Raw genomic sequence first — 22744 nt, forward strand, 5'->3', positions numbered from 1 at the left:
ATCGTTGTCCACCTCCAACTCATGTTACAAAAAAAAAAAAAAAAAAAAAAAAAAAAAAAAGTGAACCCCATATTAAAAAAAAAAAAAATAGACCCATATTAAAATAATCAAGCAATATCAAAAAATAACTACATACACATAGATACACTATAATCTAAAATATTGGGCCCGTGCTCAGCACGGGCATATGCCAGCTAGTCAGTACTATAAGTTTTAAAATCTTGAAAACGAAATGCGAAAAAGTCCAACGCATTCAATCTTGTTACTTAATAGTGTGAATTCTTGCACAAAAGACAGTAGGTGCAAGGAAAATAGAATACCAGGTGAAAGAAAAGAACTTGGTCCAGTGTCAGTATGTTAAGTTTGTCTGAACAGGACCAGCAGCTATGTCGCTCGGACTCTTAAAAATGTCTAACGGATGTGTGCCGTATCCTTCAAAAGTTGCATAGTTTTGAAGGATCCAACATGGATGCAGCAACATTATTGGAGAGTCCGAGCAACATAGCCCAACAATATTGGTGTTCCATCATCTTGCACTACTTATCAGGGGACAAGTATTAGCAAATTCAGTTATTTTCGTATCTACACATTACAAAAGCCAATAGAATTGACTTGACTTCTCAACCATAGAACAAAAATGTATTGACTGCTATACAAGATACTGAAAGCCGTTAATTACCAATCAATTTTGTCCATAGTTGGTATCTAACTTATATGACAGCATACTACAAATGTGTTCTCTGAAGGTAAAATGCAAGCCTCCTCTCCTCAAAGGAATACTCTATCTCCTCCATATGAATCTTTTCAACGAGCTTCGAATTGTAAGGTGTAACAACAGCAGATCCTGGTGTTGTCGTCTGCATTGGAACAGACACGGTTGATGGGGTACAAGGTAGTGGAATTGGCATTGGTTTAGCAGGAGTTCTGTTCTCTTCTTCATAAGTAGAAATAGTCTTTACAGGAGTGGAGAATGGTGTAGTATGGTTACTTAGCGGGGTTTTCATCACCGTCTCATTATGTTTTCTGTTCACATCTCCCAAAATAGTTGTTGCATTGTATAGGGAAGAATCTTTGGAAGAGATGGGTGAGAAAGGCTTCCGCATTGTTGCTGTCTCTAATTCTGGACCATTTAGTGCACTGATGGATTGCTTTTTCGAAAGAAGTTCATCGATACCCAAACCTCCTCTCCTCCCTAAGCAAAGAAGCATAACAAGATTAAAAATTGAGAACGTGGCAGTACAATTAGAATTCTATAATATGATATCAGAAGAAACTACTACATCTTGAATTCTTTAACATGATAAAAGAAAGCTTAGTTAGAATTCACAAATAGCGTATGTGTCTGGACCATAGAAGAATATCAGACTTTTTCTCAGGCCCAAATTGACAGAGGAATGATTTTCAACCAAGTATTTCAAGAGAGTTGAGGAGAAAGTTACCGGCTGATAAAGCTGCAAATCCATCATATTGGTCAAGTTGATGAAAGTGCTCAGACTTCTTTGCTTGACGTGTGTTGGGGGTAGTTTTAGTGGAATGAGGGAGTTCTGTTTTACAAGTTTGCTGCATTGTTCCTCCAAGTGAAAGCCTTCTATTGCTCGGAGCACCACCACATGACAATTTAGGACCTTTTTTGGCACTTTGGTTTTTCATAGGACTGGGTTTTGAGCCATAACGAGCCTCTTGTTCTGCCATTAACTGTCCCTGAAGTTTCTTCTGGTCCTGAGATAAGATGAATCACGTGCAGGTTAATGGCTTTCTATAATAGCATAGATTTAAAGTTAACTAAAAGTGAGTTGAGAGTTCATACCCTCTGCCTCTTACGTTCTAGCTCCTTTTCTTCCCTCAAGATGGTATACTCTTCTAGCATAGAGAGAAGAGGAATCTAACAAAAACAAGCAAACAGTTTAGGGAGATCTCCTTGTATGGAACTTACACTCGAACATTATCATATCTTAAAATGCAAGTTGGGAAATGCATACACCATCATAAGTGAATGTGGTTCCTCTCTCATTTTCCCAAGCTTTTGTTTTTGATGCCAATCCTTCCACCATTGCTGTTGAACAACATTACTTTATTTGAAAGTTATTACCACTCATAACATTGTTCAATAAAGAAAATCTGAAATATCATCCTCGAACCTTTATATGGAACAAATATGCATTAACAAAAAGAAAGGTACTTATAAGAAACCTGGAAGCTTATTAACCAAAGCACGAGCTTTCTCAGCACGCTTTAGAGTTAGGTGGGTGCCTCGTCCAGCATTGTAGCGGTTTTCATCCTAGACAAGAAATCAAGGTAATGAATAAGCATTTTAGGCATACTTCATGGAACATGTCAATGCTAGTTGAAAGCAAAACCAACCCTGTTATACTCCTCAAGCCAGCACTCCTCCTCACATGCAGCGATCCATTTCTCGACTTTGTCTAGAATGTCTTTCCTGCTAAAAGCTTCCTCTTTGACTTGAGCTATTTGGAGCTCAATTTGCTCAAGGACAGCATCAGCAGCATTGACAGCTCCTTTTCAGAGATATGAACAAAGAAGAGCATATAAATTAATCTCATAACAAGGACATACTAATCGATTGAATTTCTATTTGTTTACGATTTAAATACCAGATTCAATAGCTATACTCATTGCACTGTCTGAATCAGCAACCATATGTGTTTTTCTGTAGATCTCCTCTAGTTCTGACTTCTTCTTCAGAACAAGCTCCTTCATTTTGCTTGCTTTCAATTCTTCCAAACGGGACACTTCTTCCTCAACCTTGATTGTAAAAGATCCATCATATTCAGGCCCAAAGTAGAATTTCAAAGTCAAGCAGAATGTTATCAAAGATGCTATAACTCACATAAGTAATGAATTCCAGCGACAAAATGTTAGGCTCTGTTATCTCATGTTCTTTGGCAGCTATCTTACAAGTGACATTCTGAAATATCTGTTGCTCTTCAATAGGCGTATCCATCAAATTCCATAGTTCCAGCATGGACATAGTAAGATCTTGTAGCTGTAAAATCCAGAAGGTCATCAATGTCTACAGAGTGAAAAAAAGATAGGTAACTCAAGAATAATTTACTCAACCGCATACCCGCTGCATCCTTTGTAACTTAACTTCTTGTAGTCTTTGTATTGCAGCTGCTAAATTTTGGATGGCATCGTTACAAATGTTCTTACTTTCTTCTGATTCCCCAAGACTGGGATCAATCTCATTGATAGTATGTTTGAAATCCATGCCAAGAACCGAGCATAGTGAATTCAAAGAACCAAGGTAATCCAGAACCTGTTTCAAGCGTTCGCTCTGGCCAAAAACAGGAAATAGTCTAAGTCAGAGGACAGGGTCAGAGAACAATTGGCTTGGTGCTATAGAGCGATTTTTAACCTTTTCTTGTTGAAGTGCATGCAGTTCTGTATGCAATTCTTCGAGCTTTCGTAATGATAAATCACTTTCATCCACTACCAAGCTTGTAGAAGTAAACCTATAAATTTCATTTTTAATCTTTTGTATCTGCTTCATAACTTCAATGAATTGATTTTTTCTGTCAGATTTCCTCTTCCGCATCTCCTCCAGTTCTGGAAGAACCGCTCTAAGTTCCGCCTTCAAACCTCCTTGGCTCTGGTCAGACTGAATACAAGAGATCCATTATAAAAATCCTTACCTGATCTTGCGGAAGGAAAAAAAAAACATGTAGACCGTACTTTAAATATGTTTATACAAAGTATTTAAATTCAACTTTTCCTGTATATTCTAGAATATAAGAGGAGCCTCGAAGCTTGGTCATCTTAATACTGTTGCAAGAATAAAACCAATCTGCACTAGTGCGGTACAATTTAATTTTGTATTTACAAATAAGGCAACTGTGATATAACCATTTCATACAACCGCCCCATCTATTGAAACCGTAAAAGGTAATTGACTACATCATTCCTAACCTGTTTAATACGCACTGGTCGCTCCCCCATTGCAGAACAGATAGCTGCAAGCTCCGCTTCAGAATCAGCAATTGTCTGCCTTAGTTGAGCTCTGCTCTTGTTCGCTTGGTCCACTTTACGCCTATACACTTCCAGACATTCTCGTTCAATCTCAAATAGCATTCTGTCCCTTTCAGTATCACATTCCCCAACTTCATCCCATATTATCTTCAGAAAAAAAAAAAGAGAGCATAAAATGAATATGATATCCATCATAAAAAGACAAGAAGATAACAGATGGAAAGTAAAGAAGGATACATAAAGAGAAGGACAGCTCCCACTAAATAAATTATGAACATGTTATTGACAATATACTAATTAAAAAAATACTACCTGTAGTTCATGTAGCAGTAATCCACATGTTGTTTCCGTTTGCTGAAGTGGATCATTTTGAGGAGCTGACATCTCGGAGATATTTCAACTGCCAATTAAGAGTAATTATTACAAGACTATATTCCAAGAAATATTGTATAATCTGAAACCAGAGCGAGCAATTTCACTCGTCATCAACATCAACATTGGCCATGAACAGTAATGCAGCCTGGAACATAAAGAAACAATTATTCTCATAAATGATCAAGGAAGTAACAATTTTGTAATGTCCTTCTGACATCTATTCTTCAAATGTGCATGCCTAGTCCGCCCCTATCTTTTGCCTAAGATACTGTTACAGTTTTTACGGCTTTAGGACCCCACCTTCAATTCCCACTCACTAATAAAAGTTCAAATTTTTAGCTATAGTCAACTCTACACGCTAATAATCTATAAAATTCTTAAACAAAACAACAACATACCCTGTGTAATCCCACAAGTGGGGTCTGGTGAGGTTAGGATGTACGCTGACCTTACCCCTACCTTTCTGTGGTAGAGAGACTGTTTCTGATAGACCCTCGGAATCTATAGAATTATTAAGTTCCAGAAATAACAAATATCTACTTACTAACATTAATTAAATGCTCACTTCAAATCTCAATTGAAATTTGAAATTCATATTAGTAGGACATTAACACGTTGAAACAAATGCAACAAATACATATAAATTTGTAAAAGAAAATTGTGGAAAACTGCTTCGAAATTCATAATTCGTAACTTCAACACTGAAAATGAGTACTGAAAACCATTAACACATCGAAACAAATGAAAAAATGCATATAAATTTTTGAAAAAAATTGTGGAAACACAGCTTCGAAATTCATAATTCGTACAGAAAACTCGTGACAATGATAATTTTACAGCTTTTAAAAAAGCGAGAAAAAGGAAACTCACACAACTGTATATTTCGCCGGAGCAGAGAGAGAGAGGTGAGCTTGGGTTCAAAAGGTAGTAATTTGAATTTTGAAATTTGGGGGTATTTCCTGATTTGGCGTAAAATATTATTAAAAGTGAAATAAATATAATGAAAATAAAATGTGATATGAAATAAATGACAACTGATATTGTGGATCTAGGCTTGTGAGTTAGAAATCCAAAAAGGCCCAAAATGCTTCTCTTGGGGGTCATTTGCACTTTGTCCCTATTTTGTGCTGGTCTTTAATTTTTTTCCCTTCAAACAGGCTGTTCCTTAATTTTTGTCCTTCAAAATCAAACTAAGTTACGCATTATTATATGCATAAATTATGTCAGCGCCCTTAAATAACGTATATCCCTCTAAGCATAAGTTCAATTTTGAAAGGTAAAAATTAAAGACCAGCCCGTTTGAAGGCCAAACCGTGCAATTACTTCCATTTGCACAAATGTCCCTATTTTGGGGTGGTCTTTAATTTTGACCCTCAAATTTGTGGTATTTAATTTTGGTCCTTTAGATTTTTGGCGTGGCATAATTTGATTTCACTCGGCTAAGTTTACGTTTAGCTTCGGCATATGTATCGTAACATCCACACAAGTTATGTCGGACAAGACAAACCTTTCAACACTCGACATAATATGAAAAATACTGCATAATTTATGCCGCAAAACTTAATTCCTACATAATTTATGCCGAGCGGGACAAAAGTCCAATTTCCAAAGATAAAAATGTGACAGAAATTACGAAGAGCGAAGCAGGTCTGAATATTTTTATTAAATGAGTACCAGGGATGAAAATTAAAAATCACAAATACGAAGGATAAAAATTAAAGACCAATGCGTTTGAAGGATAATCTGTGCATAAACTTCAAAAATGCTTCCTTGGCTATACCCCATGGAGCCCAAAGAAATTGCAAGTGGTGTTCTTCCGGGATTGCTTGTAGTTGTATGGTATAAACATTATAGTAGGCTTGTATAATAAAAATTTAATTACATCGCATAAAGAAGTAGATAAGCAATATGCCTTAGCAAACTCTCCCTGGAAGACAGACCAAAAGTTTCCTGCAAACTATGCCTTAGCAAACTCTCCCTGATTTTCGCCTGAACGGGGCAGAGTTTGTAGGCAACCTCTGCCCAGCGAATTTTTTTTTAATTTTCACCTGAACAGGAGTTCGAATCCGGAACCCTGAGATTTTAGGCGAAAGGGAAAAGTTAAATACTTTCATGTTAATGGACAAAAATTAAAGACCACCCCAAAATAAGGACATTACTGCGAATTTGATACAATCAGAGCCCAACCGAGTTTAGTTTGATCCCTTGCTAAAATGAGCATAATATTGTATCTTCTAGTCTACTTTACATGCGTTATTTAAAGTTACATCCAAATATCGCAAGTATTTAACTTGTAACTAGTGTTGGCAAACTTCAGATAAAAGCTTTGATGCTCTTCTGCTACCACTGCTTCTTCTTCTCTCCTACTCCGCAGCTAAATATTACTATAGTCTATATTTTTTTTTTCTTTTAATAGGTCAATATAAGTTTTGTAATTTCCTACTATTAGAGTCAACAACTTCCTTGAATATGATCTCCAAAGACGACTGTTATCACACTACCAATTGTGAAAAAATATCTTCTTGAACTGCTCAAGAAATTAAAATCGATGTACTAGTACCCACAATGCGAATTATGCCAGATTCTATCAGATGTGATTCTCCCAAATATGTTGGACTTTTCAGTACTCTGAAAAGAATGAGAAACAAATCACTTTTGAGATATGTTTTATGTTTTCTACTGAGCTATGCCAACTTCAAACATATTAAAATATGTTTGCACAAGCGTTATGAAGTGCGCAACTTCAAACACGGATTTTTTTAGTTTCAATCTCGTAAGTTTGAATTTGATCCTGAAGCGATTAAACTTAAAGTTTATCAACTTCCGCTATGTGTTAAATAACGGTCCTCCAATCGGCTATCTGTGTACTTGGCCAAAAACGAGCAGAGTTACACCCAAGCCATAGCCAACTTGGTCAGCGACTGGAACGACCTGAATCCATCTCTTACTTTAACTTCAACAACTTAATTTATCAAAACTGCAATGAGATGTGACCATAATTTTCAGTACTTAAAAATAAAACGTGAGAAAATGTCGAAATAAAAAGGTTTAAACGTGAAAGGTCAAGAGAATGTCCCGTTTAGTTAACTATGATATTACATTTTTAAAACATAGCCAATAAGATACACCTGCAATCTATAGGAGCAGGTAACTTGTTCTAGTTTCTGGTTATAAGGTCCGTATCTCACAGATCCTTATGTTTCGGACTCTCCATAAATGTTATCTCAGCCATGCGGAATCCTCCAAAAATACACTAATTTTAAAGGATCCAACATGCACCCGTGACTTTTTTTTTATAGTCCGAGCAACAGACAAAAACGCAGAAGAAAAATGACACCAATCGTGTATGACAAAGACCTAAAGCACGTTACAAGATATTTCACCGAACAGTTTTTCAAAATTTGACATTATAGATTGTCCATCTCAATTGTCCTTTGGCACCTTACAGACACAGAGACCTAGTGGCATAGGGACTGAAAGAAAAATTATATCAATGTCCACAGTAGCAACATCAGTTGATCGATAAATGATGGAACAAACAGGCCAGGGCTCGTGTATGAGCCTATTAGGACACTGGGTCGGCGTTGTGCCATCCTTTGGTGCATGGCACTATGCTCATGAACTCGTCAAATTCTTTGACATGAATATCACAGCATTTCCACTGCAAATTCAAAGGATAAAAACATAAGATCCTCAGATCGTTCTTTGAATATAAACCACTAAAAGCAAGTAGGTTGATATCAACTTACTCCTCTCATCCGGTCATGGAAGATTGCAGGTCCAGGATGGTAACTACAAGCAGTGTCATGATTTTCCTTTTCTGTAAATGTCTTACCACAGCCCTTGTTTTTACAGATTTGGGGCTCGTTTATACCAACTTTCTTCTTCACTGGAGCCGGATGGACTTGCTTTACATCTGTATTGCTCTCAGCAGGTACAGATGTTACTGAATTTGATGCTTTTGGAATTGCTTCTTTGGGTTGTGAACCTTAAATGCAATAGCAAGAATACTTATCAGAATACGGGCTAATAGCAAAAGAGAGTCCCTATAATGGGAATAGAGCAAAACGCAGCTTGAGAATGAAAACACTCTTTCCTCCTTAACCTACTAGCTATGTTGCTCGGACTCTTCAAAATCCCTGCCGCACCCGTATCGACACGACATGGGTGTGGGTATGAGATCCGCACCAGATCTGGTCACTTACCTTGGGTGCTTTGACTACATCTATGATAGAGAGGTATAGATTGATTGGGTATTTGGTTTATGCTTTGCTATTGCACGAGATATCTTATGAATTAAATATTAGGCATTTATAAAGAATTAAAATTTATTAGTTTTAGTTCAATAACTTTAATAAATCAAAATATATATTGTATATTTCATAATATACATTTATTGTTCATATCCCAACATCCTTTATACGCACTAGGATACATCGGATACCTGCACCCGAGTCCGAGCAACATAGCCTACTAGGCAGCCTACCCTTCCACCTTTCACTTGCTAAACTCAACTAGAATTGCCCTAGTCTTCCAAAGTATAATGTTAGATGAAGTAAGAAGATGGATAACTACCGTGATCAGAGCAAAAGAATCCCTGGCGGCATCTAGGACAAGCTTCTTTCGGTGATGCATTGGTCATAGGAGTTGGAGCAGGAATTGCTGTATTTCGGGTAGCAGATGGCTTTGCTGCTATGACTGGTTTTTCTGTCGTGTGCTTTCCTGTCTTACAACTGCACAAAATGAACTTTGATGTAACTGATAGATACGGAAGAATTTACATGTTTTAGCTCGACATTAGTAATCTCCGGGAAGGTTCCATTTCATGTCAGTCAAACAAATCAAGAAAATTATGACGAAGAAAAGGGGGCCCGGTGCACGAAGCATCCTTCGTTCATGTAGGGTCCAGGGAAGGGCTGCAACCAAGCAAATTATGAAAGTGTTTCATATTCTTCTTAAACTAGAGATAAGAAGAGAAGGGTTGGTAAGGTAGTAAATAGCTTCCCTAGCAAGAAGTATGTTGTTCACTCATTACCTATCCAAAATAAAAAGCATGCTTTTCTCACATTGTTTGGAAGAAAAAGAAGGGGATATAAGAAACCACTAATCTGTGACAGAGACAGAAATGAGTTTTTCCTTGATCGCTTAAGGATAGTGGAGGCAACATTAATTAGGAAAAGAAAAAGAGAAGAAGAGGGTTTGCACGGGATTAATAAATGACCCCGCAAAATACCTCCTTAAACTGTTCAAATTGTTAATGCAGAGCAAAAGCTCCCAGCAAATTCCACGATAACTTCCCCCGAATCTCGAAAAGCAACAAAGAGATGCAAGAGTTGATAAAAAATTGACAACTAATCTTCAATTAGAAGTGTCTGAAAAACTTCCAGCTGGGCTACCATTAAGGAACAATGAGTTCCAGCAGTAAACTACCATATTACTATATAGGAGAGTCTTTTTGACCAAGTCATCTTACAAACTCAACTCCTAAAAGTACTTCTCTGCCCACATTCTATATTGAATTCTCCAAATATTGTGTCCACTTTCAAAGAAGAGATGCTTTTTCTAACACGCCCCAAGACTCCAGTTCGTTACCTCCCACCCGCATAGACACCGAGTTAGCCCACAAGGTTTAAGTAGGAATATTTCACCTAGTATCACCTCAGTTGGATAAAATTGTTTATAATATGCAATAGATGATACTTGCGACAGATGATAACTGGTCGAAAAGATGATAATATACCGCCTCCTAAGGAAGATTAATTGTCACCTATAGCCCTATCAAAAGAAGGTTATAACATGCATGGATGGTAAATACAATGTAATGAATTTTTGCCTTAACTAATTAAACCAATGCCGGGGTCTACAGCTTTGCTTATATAAAGGGGACTTTACCAGTTTCAACAGATTCTCGCAAATGGAAATGGCACAACTATCTGGCACGAAAGTTTCCAGTAAAATAAGGAAAAGCATAAGTACCCACCCAGGAATTTCGAGAAATAAACTGAAATCATGACTCTTTTTCTTGCAACAACTCCACTGCTTCATTCCATCATGAAATAAAGGCTGCAAATATGAACTTTGATGATTAGCTGGATGTTCTAGAAGCTATGGTATCTGCAATTCAAGATAAGAAATCAGACAATTTATTTCACTTACACCCTGATGCCAAAGGAGCCAATAAGTGCATTCATGTCCAGTGCGGTCCGTGCAAAAGAAAAACAAACTTGTCAACAGATGCTTAGAAGGCAAGCATAATTCATGAGCGAAAGTGTTCAAGTCCATGGAAATGCAACATTAATCTAATACTTGAGATGACATTTATATTTTTTCATGGTAGATTCCTCCTATAATCTCTATATTCCAAGTGACAATCATATTCTTACATGTATTTGCCGTAATTTCACCAGACATTGTGTTGATTGTCTTTTTTTATCTGTAAGCAAAATGACATTTTGCTGATTCTTGACAATATAAACAGGGCATTTGCATTAATTAAGTGTTCAGTTTACTAAATTTTCCTTATTAATGGTACTTTAGAAATCTAACTTTGCCTCCTAGTACTCCAATTAGTTTGGGAAATGGTTACGTAATAATAAGTAAAATTAGAAAAACATAATTAATTCTCCTTCGGTTAGCTAAAGCAGACAAGTAAAGAGGAAGATCTATTATTAGTATACTACACAAGTAAAAAGAACGGAGAGAGTACTAAAGACTTCCATTGCCAAGTGAATTACTATATCATAACTGTCTTTTCGCCAGATATCATTGGTGCTAGAATGAATTTAACAATCAACTTCTACACAAACATGAACCTATTCCAGCTCAAATTCTACACCTATGTCGTTTATGCTAACAAAACAGCAAGGAAGGGAAGGGAAAAGTAAAAAAAAGTCCCACATTCCTAAAGGGATTTTCACAATAAGTTTGAATAGATAAGACACTGAAAGTCAATACATGAACCAACAAGAAAGGAACTGAATACTAAAGATTTCCATGCCAAGTAAATTACTATATGTGAACTGCCTCTTTGCCAGATGTTGTGATGAATTAATTTAACTATCAATTTCTATACAAACATGAACCTATTCCAGCTCAAATTCTACAGCTATGTCGTTTAACCTAACAGAACAGCAAAGACGGGGATAAAGAAAAACCCCACATCCCTAAAGGGATTTTTACAATGAAGTTTGAGGAGATTAACACTGAAGTTAATACTGAATACATGGACTTGTTCCAGCTCAAATTCTATGGCTATGTCGTTTAACTTAACAGAACAGCAAGAAACGGGAAAAAAGAAAAACCCCACATCCCAAAAGGGATTTTACAATGAACTTTGAAGAGATTAACAGTAACACTGAAATGAATACTGAATACATGAACCTATTCCAGTTTTAAAACTATACCTATGTCATTTAAGCAAACAGCACAACAAGAATGATAAAAGCAAAAAAACCTACATCCTAAAGGGATCTTCACAATGAAGTTTGAAGAGATTAACACTGAAGTGAACAGTTGGTTGCTGGTTAGAATTATGCAGGTATTAGTAATGTAGAGATTAGTTATGAAGGAATCTATGTATTATTTTATATAGGACTTAGTTATTCAGGGTTAGATGTGTTGAATTTTATACATAGCAAAAGAATGCTACCAAACATGCCAGTATTACTTATGCATGATTTAATACTTGAATAACTTAGTTCCTAACCAGCAACCAAACAAGGGATTTCCACAACGAAGTTTGAAGAGATTATCACTTAAGTAAATACATGAATCAACAAGGGTGGATCAGTTGGTTGAGCATGGGACTTTCATAATGGAGGTCTAAGGTTCGAAACCTCCTGCCTACGATAGCAGGGGATTAGCCTTCTGGGTCGAGCTCAAGCCCCGTGCGGGTTATCTCTTTTATGTGTTTGCAGGCTATTACACAGGAGCTGGGTAAAGTTTACCCCGTGTTTATCCGATAGCGGCTGCACAAGGAGGGGGGGGGGGGGGGGTGGAGGAGGTCTTTCTGCCATACTGATGTTGGCCACAATGGCCCAAATGAGGGAAGCACAGTAAATTTATTACGGGTATCTAAGACAAATTTAATAATTTACACCTAATTAACGCCATTCCTATCCTTCCCTCCTAAAGTTCATCTTAATTCAAAAATTATACATGTAAAAGTTATGATGGTCTTTTCATAGGTGTGGCCAAATTGGTGTTGTAGTTTAGCGGCGCTCAAAAACGGGAAGTGAATCAACCAAAAAGTAGTAATTGAATCAGAGAGATTAAATGGGGGGCATAAATAGTTCAATAATCTACTAAAAACTTCCATTGCCAAGTGAATTATTATATCAGAACATGAACTTATTCCACCTAAAATTCTATAACTATGTCGGTTAAGCTAATATAAAATCAAGAAAGAAAAAAATCCCACATCCCAAAAAGGGATTTTCACAATGAAATTTGAAGAAATTAACACTAAAGTGAATACAATGCATCAAATTAAAAAAAAAAAAAAGAAAAAGGAATTGAATCAAGAAAGATTAAAAGAGGAGACAAACGGATTCGTGATAAGTGCAAGAGCCATCAGGATTATCATCTTCCGTAAAAGTGGCGTTGCAGCCTATTCTTTGACATCGAAGTCTCTCCATTGCTTCTTCTTCTTCTTGATTCTCTAGAAAGTACGCACAAATTAATTGAGCTGTTTCTCTCACATAAAAGCTTATTAGAGCCCGTTTGGATGGGCTTATAACTTGGCTTATAAGCTGTTTTCCCTTTTTTTTGTTTAGGTTTTGTTTGTGACCAAAATCATTTCGTGCGAATTGCCCTTCTTTTGGGGTGGTCTTTAAATTTTGCCTTCATATTTGAAATCTTTAAATTTTGCCCTTCGCTAAATCCCATGGTTTCGAGTTCGAACCCCCACACAAATAAAATTTTAAAAAAAAAATCGCAAGGCAAAGTTTAAATTTCGCTATGCCCCCATCGGCATACAGTTGTGAAGGAATTAGCAAAGTTATGTCGGACCAAGATACTTATGCCTTATGGGCGTACTTAACATAAGTATGCCCTGCTCCGCATAACTTTGATAATTCCTTCATAAGTTTATGCGATCCGCATAAAAGTTTGCCCATTAAAAGTGTGCCCCATCGGCATAAACTTGTTAAGGATTTACCAAACTTATGCCGACGGGGCATACTTATGCCTTATGGGCAAACTTTGCCTTGAAGCATATATATGTATTTTTTCAAGCATATATACCAAAGTTACATGGAAAAGTATTATGCTACAACCAAATGTCCATCCCGTATACAAATTCACACTTTGGCCGGCAATACAAGGTAGATTAGCAGAATCGTTGATAGACTTGATAAATATTTTCCCATCTTCACATTGGCACCCAAGAAATATTTTCCCATCTTTATTTTGAATGCTCCATCACAAAAGGATTGTGGTACGTATTGTTGGTATGGGTGGGGTACACTAGAAGAATAGGGGGGGGGCAAGACGAAATCACATGGATCTCACACATCGTTAGACAAATCGTGCCACGCTCCATTACTTGCCGCATTTTTGGTATGCTTGGTGGCATTGGTTTGGAGAGAAAGGAACCTACTCGTATTTCAAAATACTCGCTTTCTTCCCGATAGACTCTGCAGAGAGATTGCACAACATATTCACATCCAAGGCGAAACAACTTCAAATGACGAGAGGCTTCGTCGCTATGAATTGCTATCCCTAGCTAAGTGTAGTTAATTAAAAATCTGTCGTTGTTTTTTTAATGTAATAGTTGCTCTTAGTTTGACTTATACAAGTTAGTGAGTAGGAATTTTACCATGTACAGTTGAAGGTCAGCTTCAACTTTGTGCTATACAAGTTTTTTGGATGGAATAAAATAGACTTTCAACCAAAAAAAAAGTTTGCCTTATAAGGCAAAGTTTAAATTTTATATGCCCCTCCCGCGACTTTGCCTTGAGAAGCGGATTTTTAGTTATGCGGATCCGCATAACTTTAACTTTTTCTTAAAGATTGTATCTCGGATCCCATACACTCCCCTAGTCCCCGCCTTGCGAAATTATTTTTTTTTTTTATGCTTGAGCGGGGGTTCGAACCCAGAATTTCATGTATTCGCTCATCTTTCCAAGAAAAGGGCAAAATTTAAAGACCACAATATGAAGGGCAAAATTTAAAGACCACAAATTTGGTGGCAAAATTTAAAGACCACCCCAAACGAAGGGCAATCCGTGCAAAAAAATGAAGTCATTTTGTGCTTAAAATAAGCTCAAAAAAATAATTGGACCCATTTAACTTAGTTTATCTAAACGGCTTATAAGTTCGAAAACAAATATAAGTTAAAAAAAATAAGTTGGACTACCCCAACTTATTTTTTCAAATTTTTATAAAAACAAACTTTTAAGCTATAAGCCAATCCAAACGGGCTCTTATTTGCAAAGGGATCTTGAAATACTCCCCCGTATCAAAATATTTAGGTGCCGATTGGCCATAAATATGAAAAGCAAATTCACTTTTTTTGAAATTTTTTAAGTTGGAATTGAAATTGGAGTTGTGTTTGGCCATAATTTTTGAAATTATAGTTTTTGATGAAATGTAATTGTAAAAAAGTAAAAAAAGTAAAAAAAATTTGAAAAATAAATTTTTCTTGTTTTTGATATTCCGAAATACAACTTCAAGTTGTATTCTGAATATTTATGGCCAAACGCCCAAAAGTAAAAAAAGTGAAAAAAATTTCTAAAAAAAAGTGAATAATTTTTATGGCCAAACAACTACTTATACTCCGTTTCAATGTATGTGAACTCATTTGACTGGGCATGATATTTAAGAAAGAATTTAATTTTTGAAACTTGTGGTTCAAAATAAGTCTTGAATATTTGTGTGACTGTAAATTATATCATAGAGTGAATTTGTTTTCAAATTAGGAAAAAGCTCATTCATTTTAGCAAGAATTAAAAAAGAAATGGGTTTTCATAAATTAAAACAGAGGAAGTAACATTTTTCATTTACATGCTTATTAAAGAATTATTTATAAAAATAGTACTTTGACTATTTTATCCTTAATATATTTCATTACATAATATCTCCTCAATAGAAAAAATTTATTTAATTTTATCTTACTTAACTAAAAAGATAAACATTTTAATAAGACTGATAAATATTTTGAGACGGAGGGAGAAATAGACTAGTCTTCTCCTACGTCTTTTTTTTTCCCTATTTATTACTTTTGGAATCCGCGTCTCCCAACGCAGCAACGCTACCTTGCTGTGCATATTGGCCCACCTGCTTTTTTCCTTTTAAGAGAGGGCAATTCGCACAAATGCCCTATTTTGGGGCTTGGTCCATTTAATTTTTACTCTTCAGTATTTTAAGTGACTAAAAATATTCGTGAGATTCTAGGTTTGAACTCTAACAGAACATAAAAATAATAATTCATAAAGTAGAATTTCATAGCAAATTAGACTTGTAGCATCACAATATCTGGCAATAGGTTCATGCGTTAAGGCCAATTATGCCTTAAGCATAATTTCTATATAGAAGTTATGCGTTAAGGCAAGGCATAACTTTACCCGTTATCCGGCATAACTTAAAGCTACAGAAGTTATGTCTTATACGATCTAACTTGGAACTACAACACATTATAAGGCCTAACTTTCGCGAAATCTTACCTTGCAATTTTTTTTTTTCGATTGAGTCGAGATTCGAACCCAGAACCTCGGATTATTTTCGGCCTTTTTTAGGCGAACAACAAAAATTAAAGACCAGCAATTTGAGGGGCAAAAATTAAAGAACAACGCGTTTGAAGGGCAATCTGCTTAAAGAAATGTCTAATAGATTGTAAAAATTTGAGCGGATGATCTAATTTGAAATAACCTCTCTACCCCATAAAATTGAAGAGTAAATAGAGTTGTTACTATGGGCTAGGTCCATTGGGTGGCCCCAACCCAACCCTTGATTGATAGTTGGGCTAAAAAAATTGTCCATTTAAAAATAAGGCTTTTTAGCCTGGCCCTAGTAAGCCTGTTGGCCCGTCAGGCTTGAGCGGGCCTCTACTGGGCCGGGTTGTGAGCCAAATAGAAGAATTTATTTAAAAAATAAAAAAAAGTAGAGTACTAAAATAATATGAGGAGTCCAAACTCAAAGTTTACTTAAACCATCATATATTTATATTACAATGACAATCCTGTCACAAGCAAATTCAAATGTGTTTGATGAAGATGATGTGTTGATGTTGGATACGTCATAAGTATCGTGCCATGATTTATTTTTTTTTTGAGGAGTTCATTTTAGCTAGGTGTATTATTATAGTTTGCTTATTAATATCTTTATTTGGTTTAAGTTATACCAGTTATTAATACGTTAACAATGTCAAAAGTTATTAATATCCAACACACGTTTTGTTGTACGGTTGTACCCAAGATATTTACATACAATAGTAGAGATTTCATATTGAAGCCCAACCAAATCTTTACTTGAAGCCAAGCTTAATAGTAAGTATTGTTAGGATTATTTGTTTGTAGATTTGAGACTTGATTAGCAAGTAGTAACACCAAGTAATATTACCTTGTAAATATTTATGTTAGCTTTTTAAAATTAGAATTTAAATTAAAATATTATGGAAAAAATATTTTTTTTTTTAAAAAGGGTGGCCCGGCCAGGCCAGGCCCACAGTCCACATGGTAATGGGTTGGACTGGCTATTTTAAGGCCCATCATTTTGATGGGCTAGCCCGGTCTGACCCGTCAAATTTCAAAGCCAGCATGGGTTAGTCGGGATGGGCTGGGCCAATCCGTTTTAACAACTATAGGAGTAAGGTGTAATTTTATATGAGGTAGCTGATGTAGTATGGTATAAGTTTCGACTATAGTCTAATTTTGTCTAATTGTTTCCGACTACCGAGACAGTTAATAATGATTTTATAAAATGAGAGGCCAAGTATTTTTTTTCAGAGAGTGATATTTTTAATTGAGAGTGAATAGGGTTAATTGAGTTATGGGTTAGGGTCGGGTCGGTATTTATGTTAAGTTTTGACTTATTAATGATTTAATGTTACATGGACTAAGAAAAAAAAGAGTTCGCGTTGACTTAATAAAATGCCACATCAGATTTTGTTGGTCAAATTTCAATTGGGTAACTTTTGAAGTGATATAAGCGAAGTTGGGTGACCTTCTGAGTAATAAACTCTTGAATTATTTAGGAAGAAATAGTTTTGTAGCCTCTTTCAAACTCTTTTAGTTTATGACATTTCTATGGGATATTCATTTTTTTACATACAAGAGATCTGGAAAAAAAAACTGCATAACAGACTAAAAAGACCATTTTCTTTTATTCAAACTGTAAGAGGACAAGCGATATCATTAATATAATATTTTTAATTGGATCTTCATTCTCATATCTCATTAAATTATTAAGGGCCCGTTTGGCCATGAAATTTTTTCACTTTTTTCCGGAAAAAGTTTACACCAAAAAACTTGTTTTCACTTTCAATGCATTCAAACAACCAAATATTCTTTTCAAAACCTATAATCAAACACGACTCCATCTCCAACTCCAAAAGACCAAATAAAGTGGAAAAAAATTTGGTTTTCATGGCCAAATGCGCCTACCCAGGACCTGTTTGGCCATAAGAATTACTCACCTTTTCCCGATTTTTTTTTCCACTTTTTTCAAAAATTAGTGTTTGGCCATGAAAATGATAAATACAAGTTGTATTTGGAATTTGAAAAAAACTTGTTTTTCACAACCAAAACAAGTACATTTCAACAAAAAAAAAATACTATTTGCAAAAACTATGGCGAAACACAACCTTAACTCCAAAATTCCAAAAAAGTGAAAAAGTTTTTAGTTTCTATGGGCAAACGCCTACTTATTATGTTATGAATAGATTAAGTGGATGATCGTGGTCACCACTTATTATCAGAGTAACAAGCTTTCGCAAGTCATCAACGTTAGTATTCTCCGTGTTCGTAAAGTTAGAAACGAAACCATAAACGAAAGCGTAAAACGTAAAAACAAATTGCGTAAACTCAAAAAAATGCAGAAACAAAGAAATATCCGAGACCACGTAAATTTACTGTGTGTCCTTAAGGAATTTAATCCCCTCACTGTATCCGAGGTTATGGATTATTTCCTCCCGGGATATAACGAATGTACATGTTGCAGATGTAGCGGTACCTCAAACTTCTACGACTTCGTCGAACTCAAATAAGGCAACAAATCACACACAGAGACTCGATTTTTTATTTCAGAAAATAATGCAGAGTATGAAAAATTTCAGTAGTTAAAATGAGGCATTGCCTCTGTATTTATAGCCTAAACAAAGGCTTGTTCAGAACAAGCAAGGTGTTTGTTCGGAGAGAAAGGCGTCTGATTGGAAAGGCCTTGCCTTTTCCGAAATTAAAATAAGAAAATAGCCGTTGGGAAAATTCCGTGAAAATAATAAAAACATTACTCAATATCTTATTCGCAGAAAATAATACCAGAAATGGAAAAATGAATTAAATAAATTTGGTCTAAAAAAATTATCAATCGAATCATTTGACTAAATCCGGTCGAAGACGTGACAACGAATGCGAGGGAGTCCCTCTTCTCAACCCTTTAAGAAATTTGAAAAGTCTTTCTAATATAAGCACATAAATGTCCCTTTCTACCACCAATGTGGTACAAAGCTCCTTTTCAAAGGAACTTTACTTTAACTTCATTTTTCCCTCCATTTTCTTTTACCTCCATTTCTCATTCACACCAACTTAGCTAGCTTTAACAGTCACTACATTTTAAGGCTTTATATTTATCCATATATAATTGATGGGAACACACACAATTTAGAATAGAAAGAAAAGCAATACTAGTACACTTGCTTCTTATGCGCTCTCTCTCCTTCTCTCTCCATTTTGCTACTAATTTATTTTTATTATACTGTTTTTATTTTATAACACGCTATCAGCATGAGGCTCAAAGATTAAAGGCAATGATGCTCAAACGGCTACTTGTACTAGTTTCAATATCTTCTACCAGCTTAAGTAAAACATGAAAATATTCAACTTCATTAAAAAATAAAAATAAAAAATTTAAGGAAAGCTTTGCACTGAGGTATGATCAACTCTCTGTTTTTCTTTGTCCTGATCTATTGTTTGCACATAAACTAGCTAGATACCACGTACACTTAGCAAATTGGTAGAGTTCTCATCAGAAAAACACTATGAATATAGAGAAGAAAACAATCATGGACACGCTTTAAATACTAATTAATTTCCTTTCATGTGATTACACAACTTTCTATTGAAAAGGAATTTGTCTTTCTCTAAAGCCTATTAATTTATAACCGTAAATATGTTTGTTTGTCACACCAAATTCATGCTTCACCATATAGTATGATGATATTATTCTGAAGTATAAAGCATTGAGATTGCATAAGTTACATTGATGTTTTAAGGATGGCTATAGTATTAAGATGATGAAAAGTACCAGAATGAAGAGGTATGTTAATATTCAATACTTTCAATTAAAATATCTTTTATGTGTTGAATCTCCTATCCAGAAATTATAAGCTATCCTTTTGGTTTATTCTGTTTTAGCTATGTCTTATGCGTTCATATATTTTTCTTTGGTTCACAATTTCATTTCAATCATCATTGTACAAGTGAACTAATAAGGGACGCAGCTTAAGAGTGTGAGAAGGTTGTGTCCGTTGTTCCTGATGATAAGGATGACACTTATATGCAACCACCTTCCTTCAACAATGGAAATATAAAACTGCAAAATAAAACTCAAACACAGCAGACAGATTGACAAGGCTATTTTGATAGATTGGCAAAGTTATTAAAAGGCTCAAGGGTAAGTCCGATTTCACTTTGGCCTATTATGCCATTGGTTGAGGGTAAGACGGTGGATGCAAGTCTCATCACATTAAGAGGGTACGACACGGGTTAGAGTCCTGATACACCGTGATGATAAGATGTTGGGTTCGAGTCCCATTACATTATTGTATAACACGGTGTCATTATATGGATAAGACGTTGGTTTGAGTCTCAATGCATCATTTGATGATATAATAATGATTGAGACAAAATAATGTGCTATTGATGAAAATCATGAAGCCCGTACCACTTGATATGCTCCATTTCGTGAGAAAAATGTGGTAGCAGTACATGATAAGTCTGAAAGATGACAAAACAATGATTGAGGCAGTACAAATGAACGTGGGCGTGGTAAAGGACAAAATAGTGTTCGTCATCATTATGGCAATAGAAAGGAAGAATATTATTAGTTCTTAAAATAGTCCTTCAAAAGGTAAAGGTAATTTTTGTCATCAATATTGTGGTATGAAGGTTATTTGAACACGCGGTTGTCGTGCCCCCTAATTTAATAGATTTTATAAATCCTCCATCAAAAGAAAGGAATACAAAGTGGAGACGTACTTGACCTTTCAAAATGATGTTGAGATGGATCATATAAACAAGATAAATGTTAAGGCACGAAAATGAGCTTATAATAAAATTTATGAAGCACGTAAAATGATTAGTCCATTCCTTGAAGAGAATGTGACTTTTGATAAACGTTGTGAATGTCCACCCATTTTTGAAAGTGGATGTGTCAAGATGTGATAAAAGTTATGGATAAAAACGTTCTCATGTATGGTTAGATAAATACCACAACTCACCTATAGGGGAGGTTTAAGAGAAATCGTCATTTTGGTATAAGTCGTCATTCACCATCTTGTTGATGATGATTGTTGAAGGGAAAAGGTTAAAGCAAGAAACAGTTCTTGCCTACAATAACTTTGATTATGCCCAAAATGATATAATTTTCTCCTTTAAAGGGGATGTTCATCATACGGATGGTGTTATGAAATATGTGGTTGTCACGACCTATTTTGCCTAAGTCGTGCGGGCACTTACCTTCCCACCTCGGTAAGCGAACCCTTAACCCATCAATGAATTAATACATAAATAATGAAACTAAGCAACAAAATAGAATAACTACGTAAGTCTCACGTTATATATACACACACACACACACACACACACATATATATATGGTGCGGAATAATAATAACACCCCAAGGTCTAGTCTGAGTAATACAAGAGCCTCTAAAAAGGGATAATGCAAGTTACGGAATAATAAATACATAAAGTGTCTATGTCTCTGAATAGAGTAGGACATAAAGATAAAGAAGTCTTCAAGGCAGCGAACGGTCGTGCTCACTCTGGAAACTCAAAGATAAAGTTGAAGCGACTATCAAATATGTGTCACGGAAGTGGATCCAACCTGATACTCTGCATTCATAAAGAATGCAACAAGTGCAGGTCAGTACAAAACAACGGTACTGGTAGGCATCATCGGCCGACTAAGCATAGCTAACACAATCCAGATAATAAAGCAGATAAGCAGGTAAATCAACGAGTATAAGCCAAACATAATCAATCCAAGTGCCTGTCATCGCCTATGTAGAGCATCTAAACCCAAATGAGCCAAGTTTGAATATATTGAGTCTGAATCCAACATCACAAGTACAACACCAAACATCTCACAATCAATCAATAATGCAATGCAATGTAATAGTGTATGAATGCAATGCAATGCCATGCAAATGTTTTGTACACTTGTACGATGGAAATATCAACATCTCGGTAGCATAACCCAGTGTGACTCGCGAAGTCTAAGTGCCACCCGTCCTAGATCTTTGCCCACGGGGGGTTCTCACCGGCACCACCCTGGGGGAGCCGCGGAGTCCATACACTCACTCAATCAACGATTCCGGAACTAACATCGGACATTGGCCATAATCAATGATTCCTAAATTAATCATCGGACATCGGCGATCTCACGTCACTCAAGTAAAAGAGTTTTATCAATTATCATCAGTATCTCAACAGTGTATCATGACAATGAGAGTGCGTGCAATGCATGTATCAACATCAATAATCATGCTCAATATCACAAGTACCAATAATGGGTACGCCAACAATATATGCGATCCCAAATACCAACAATGGGTATGCCAACAATATATTGGATCACAAATACCAATAGTCGGTATGCCAATAATATATCCAAATCACAAATACCAACAGTGGGTGTGCCAACAATATCATAATCAAGACGATAAACAGAATCCAATATCTATCAACAACTCATGACATCAGGTCAAACACAATAGAACAATCAAAACACAACACAACGGGTGGCTAGTCCCAACACACAACAGGGCCCAACCTAAGGCAATATCCAATCCAACTTCATACCCGAAGGTTCACATGCTGTCTCCGATAATATAATCTAAATATGTGTTTCACTATACGAAGTCTCACCAAGGGTAATCCATAACCTACCTGGATGGCCGAACCGCAACATCAACAACTCACTCCTTTGCCTTGCCTTTCCGCTG

General features: G+C 35.9%; 2 protein-coding genes across 2 annotated transcripts; both read right to left on the bottom strand.

Moving 5' to 3' along the window:
- Window positions 1-248: 248 nt before the first annotated feature.
- Window positions 249-4606, bottom strand: LOC132065619 (65-kDa microtubule-associated protein 3-like). Its single transcript, XM_059459096.1, has 12 exons — window positions 4300-4606; window positions 3928-4134; window positions 3377-3619; window positions 3086-3295; window positions 2849-3004; window positions 2613-2763; window positions 2362-2516; window positions 2191-2278; window positions 1980-2053; window positions 1808-1882; window positions 1440-1719; window positions 249-1192 (listed from the first exon to the last, which is right to left on the bottom strand). Exons 1-12 carry the CDS (start codon window positions 4369-4371, stop codon window positions 726-728), a joined length of 2178 nt encoding a protein of 725 aa, XP_059315079.1. The 5' UTR covers window positions 4372-4606; the 3' UTR covers window positions 249-725.
- Window positions 4607-7707: 3101 nt separating this feature from the next.
- LOC132065620 (cysteine and histidine-rich domain-containing protein RAR1) lies at window positions 7708-12277 on the bottom strand. Its single transcript, XM_059459097.1, has 5 exons — window positions 10519-12277; window positions 10343-10425; window positions 8938-9095; window positions 8112-8350; window positions 7708-8023 (listed from the first exon to the last, which is right to left on the bottom strand). The coding sequence occupies exons 1-5, from the start codon at window positions 10642-10644 to the stop codon at window positions 7928-7930; spliced, it is 702 nt and encodes a 233-aa protein (XP_059315080.1). The 5' UTR covers window positions 10645-12277; the 3' UTR covers window positions 7708-7927.
- Between the last annotated feature and the right edge of the window lie 10467 nt (window positions 12278-22744).

This window comes from Lycium ferocissimum, chromosome 7 (assembly GCF_029784015.1).
Source record: "Lycium ferocissimum isolate CSIRO_LF1 chromosome 7, AGI_CSIRO_Lferr_CH_V1, whole genome shotgun sequence".
In the NCBI taxonomy this organism is placed as follows: domain Eukaryota; kingdom Viridiplantae; phylum Streptophyta; class Magnoliopsida; order Solanales; family Solanaceae; genus Lycium; species Lycium ferocissimum.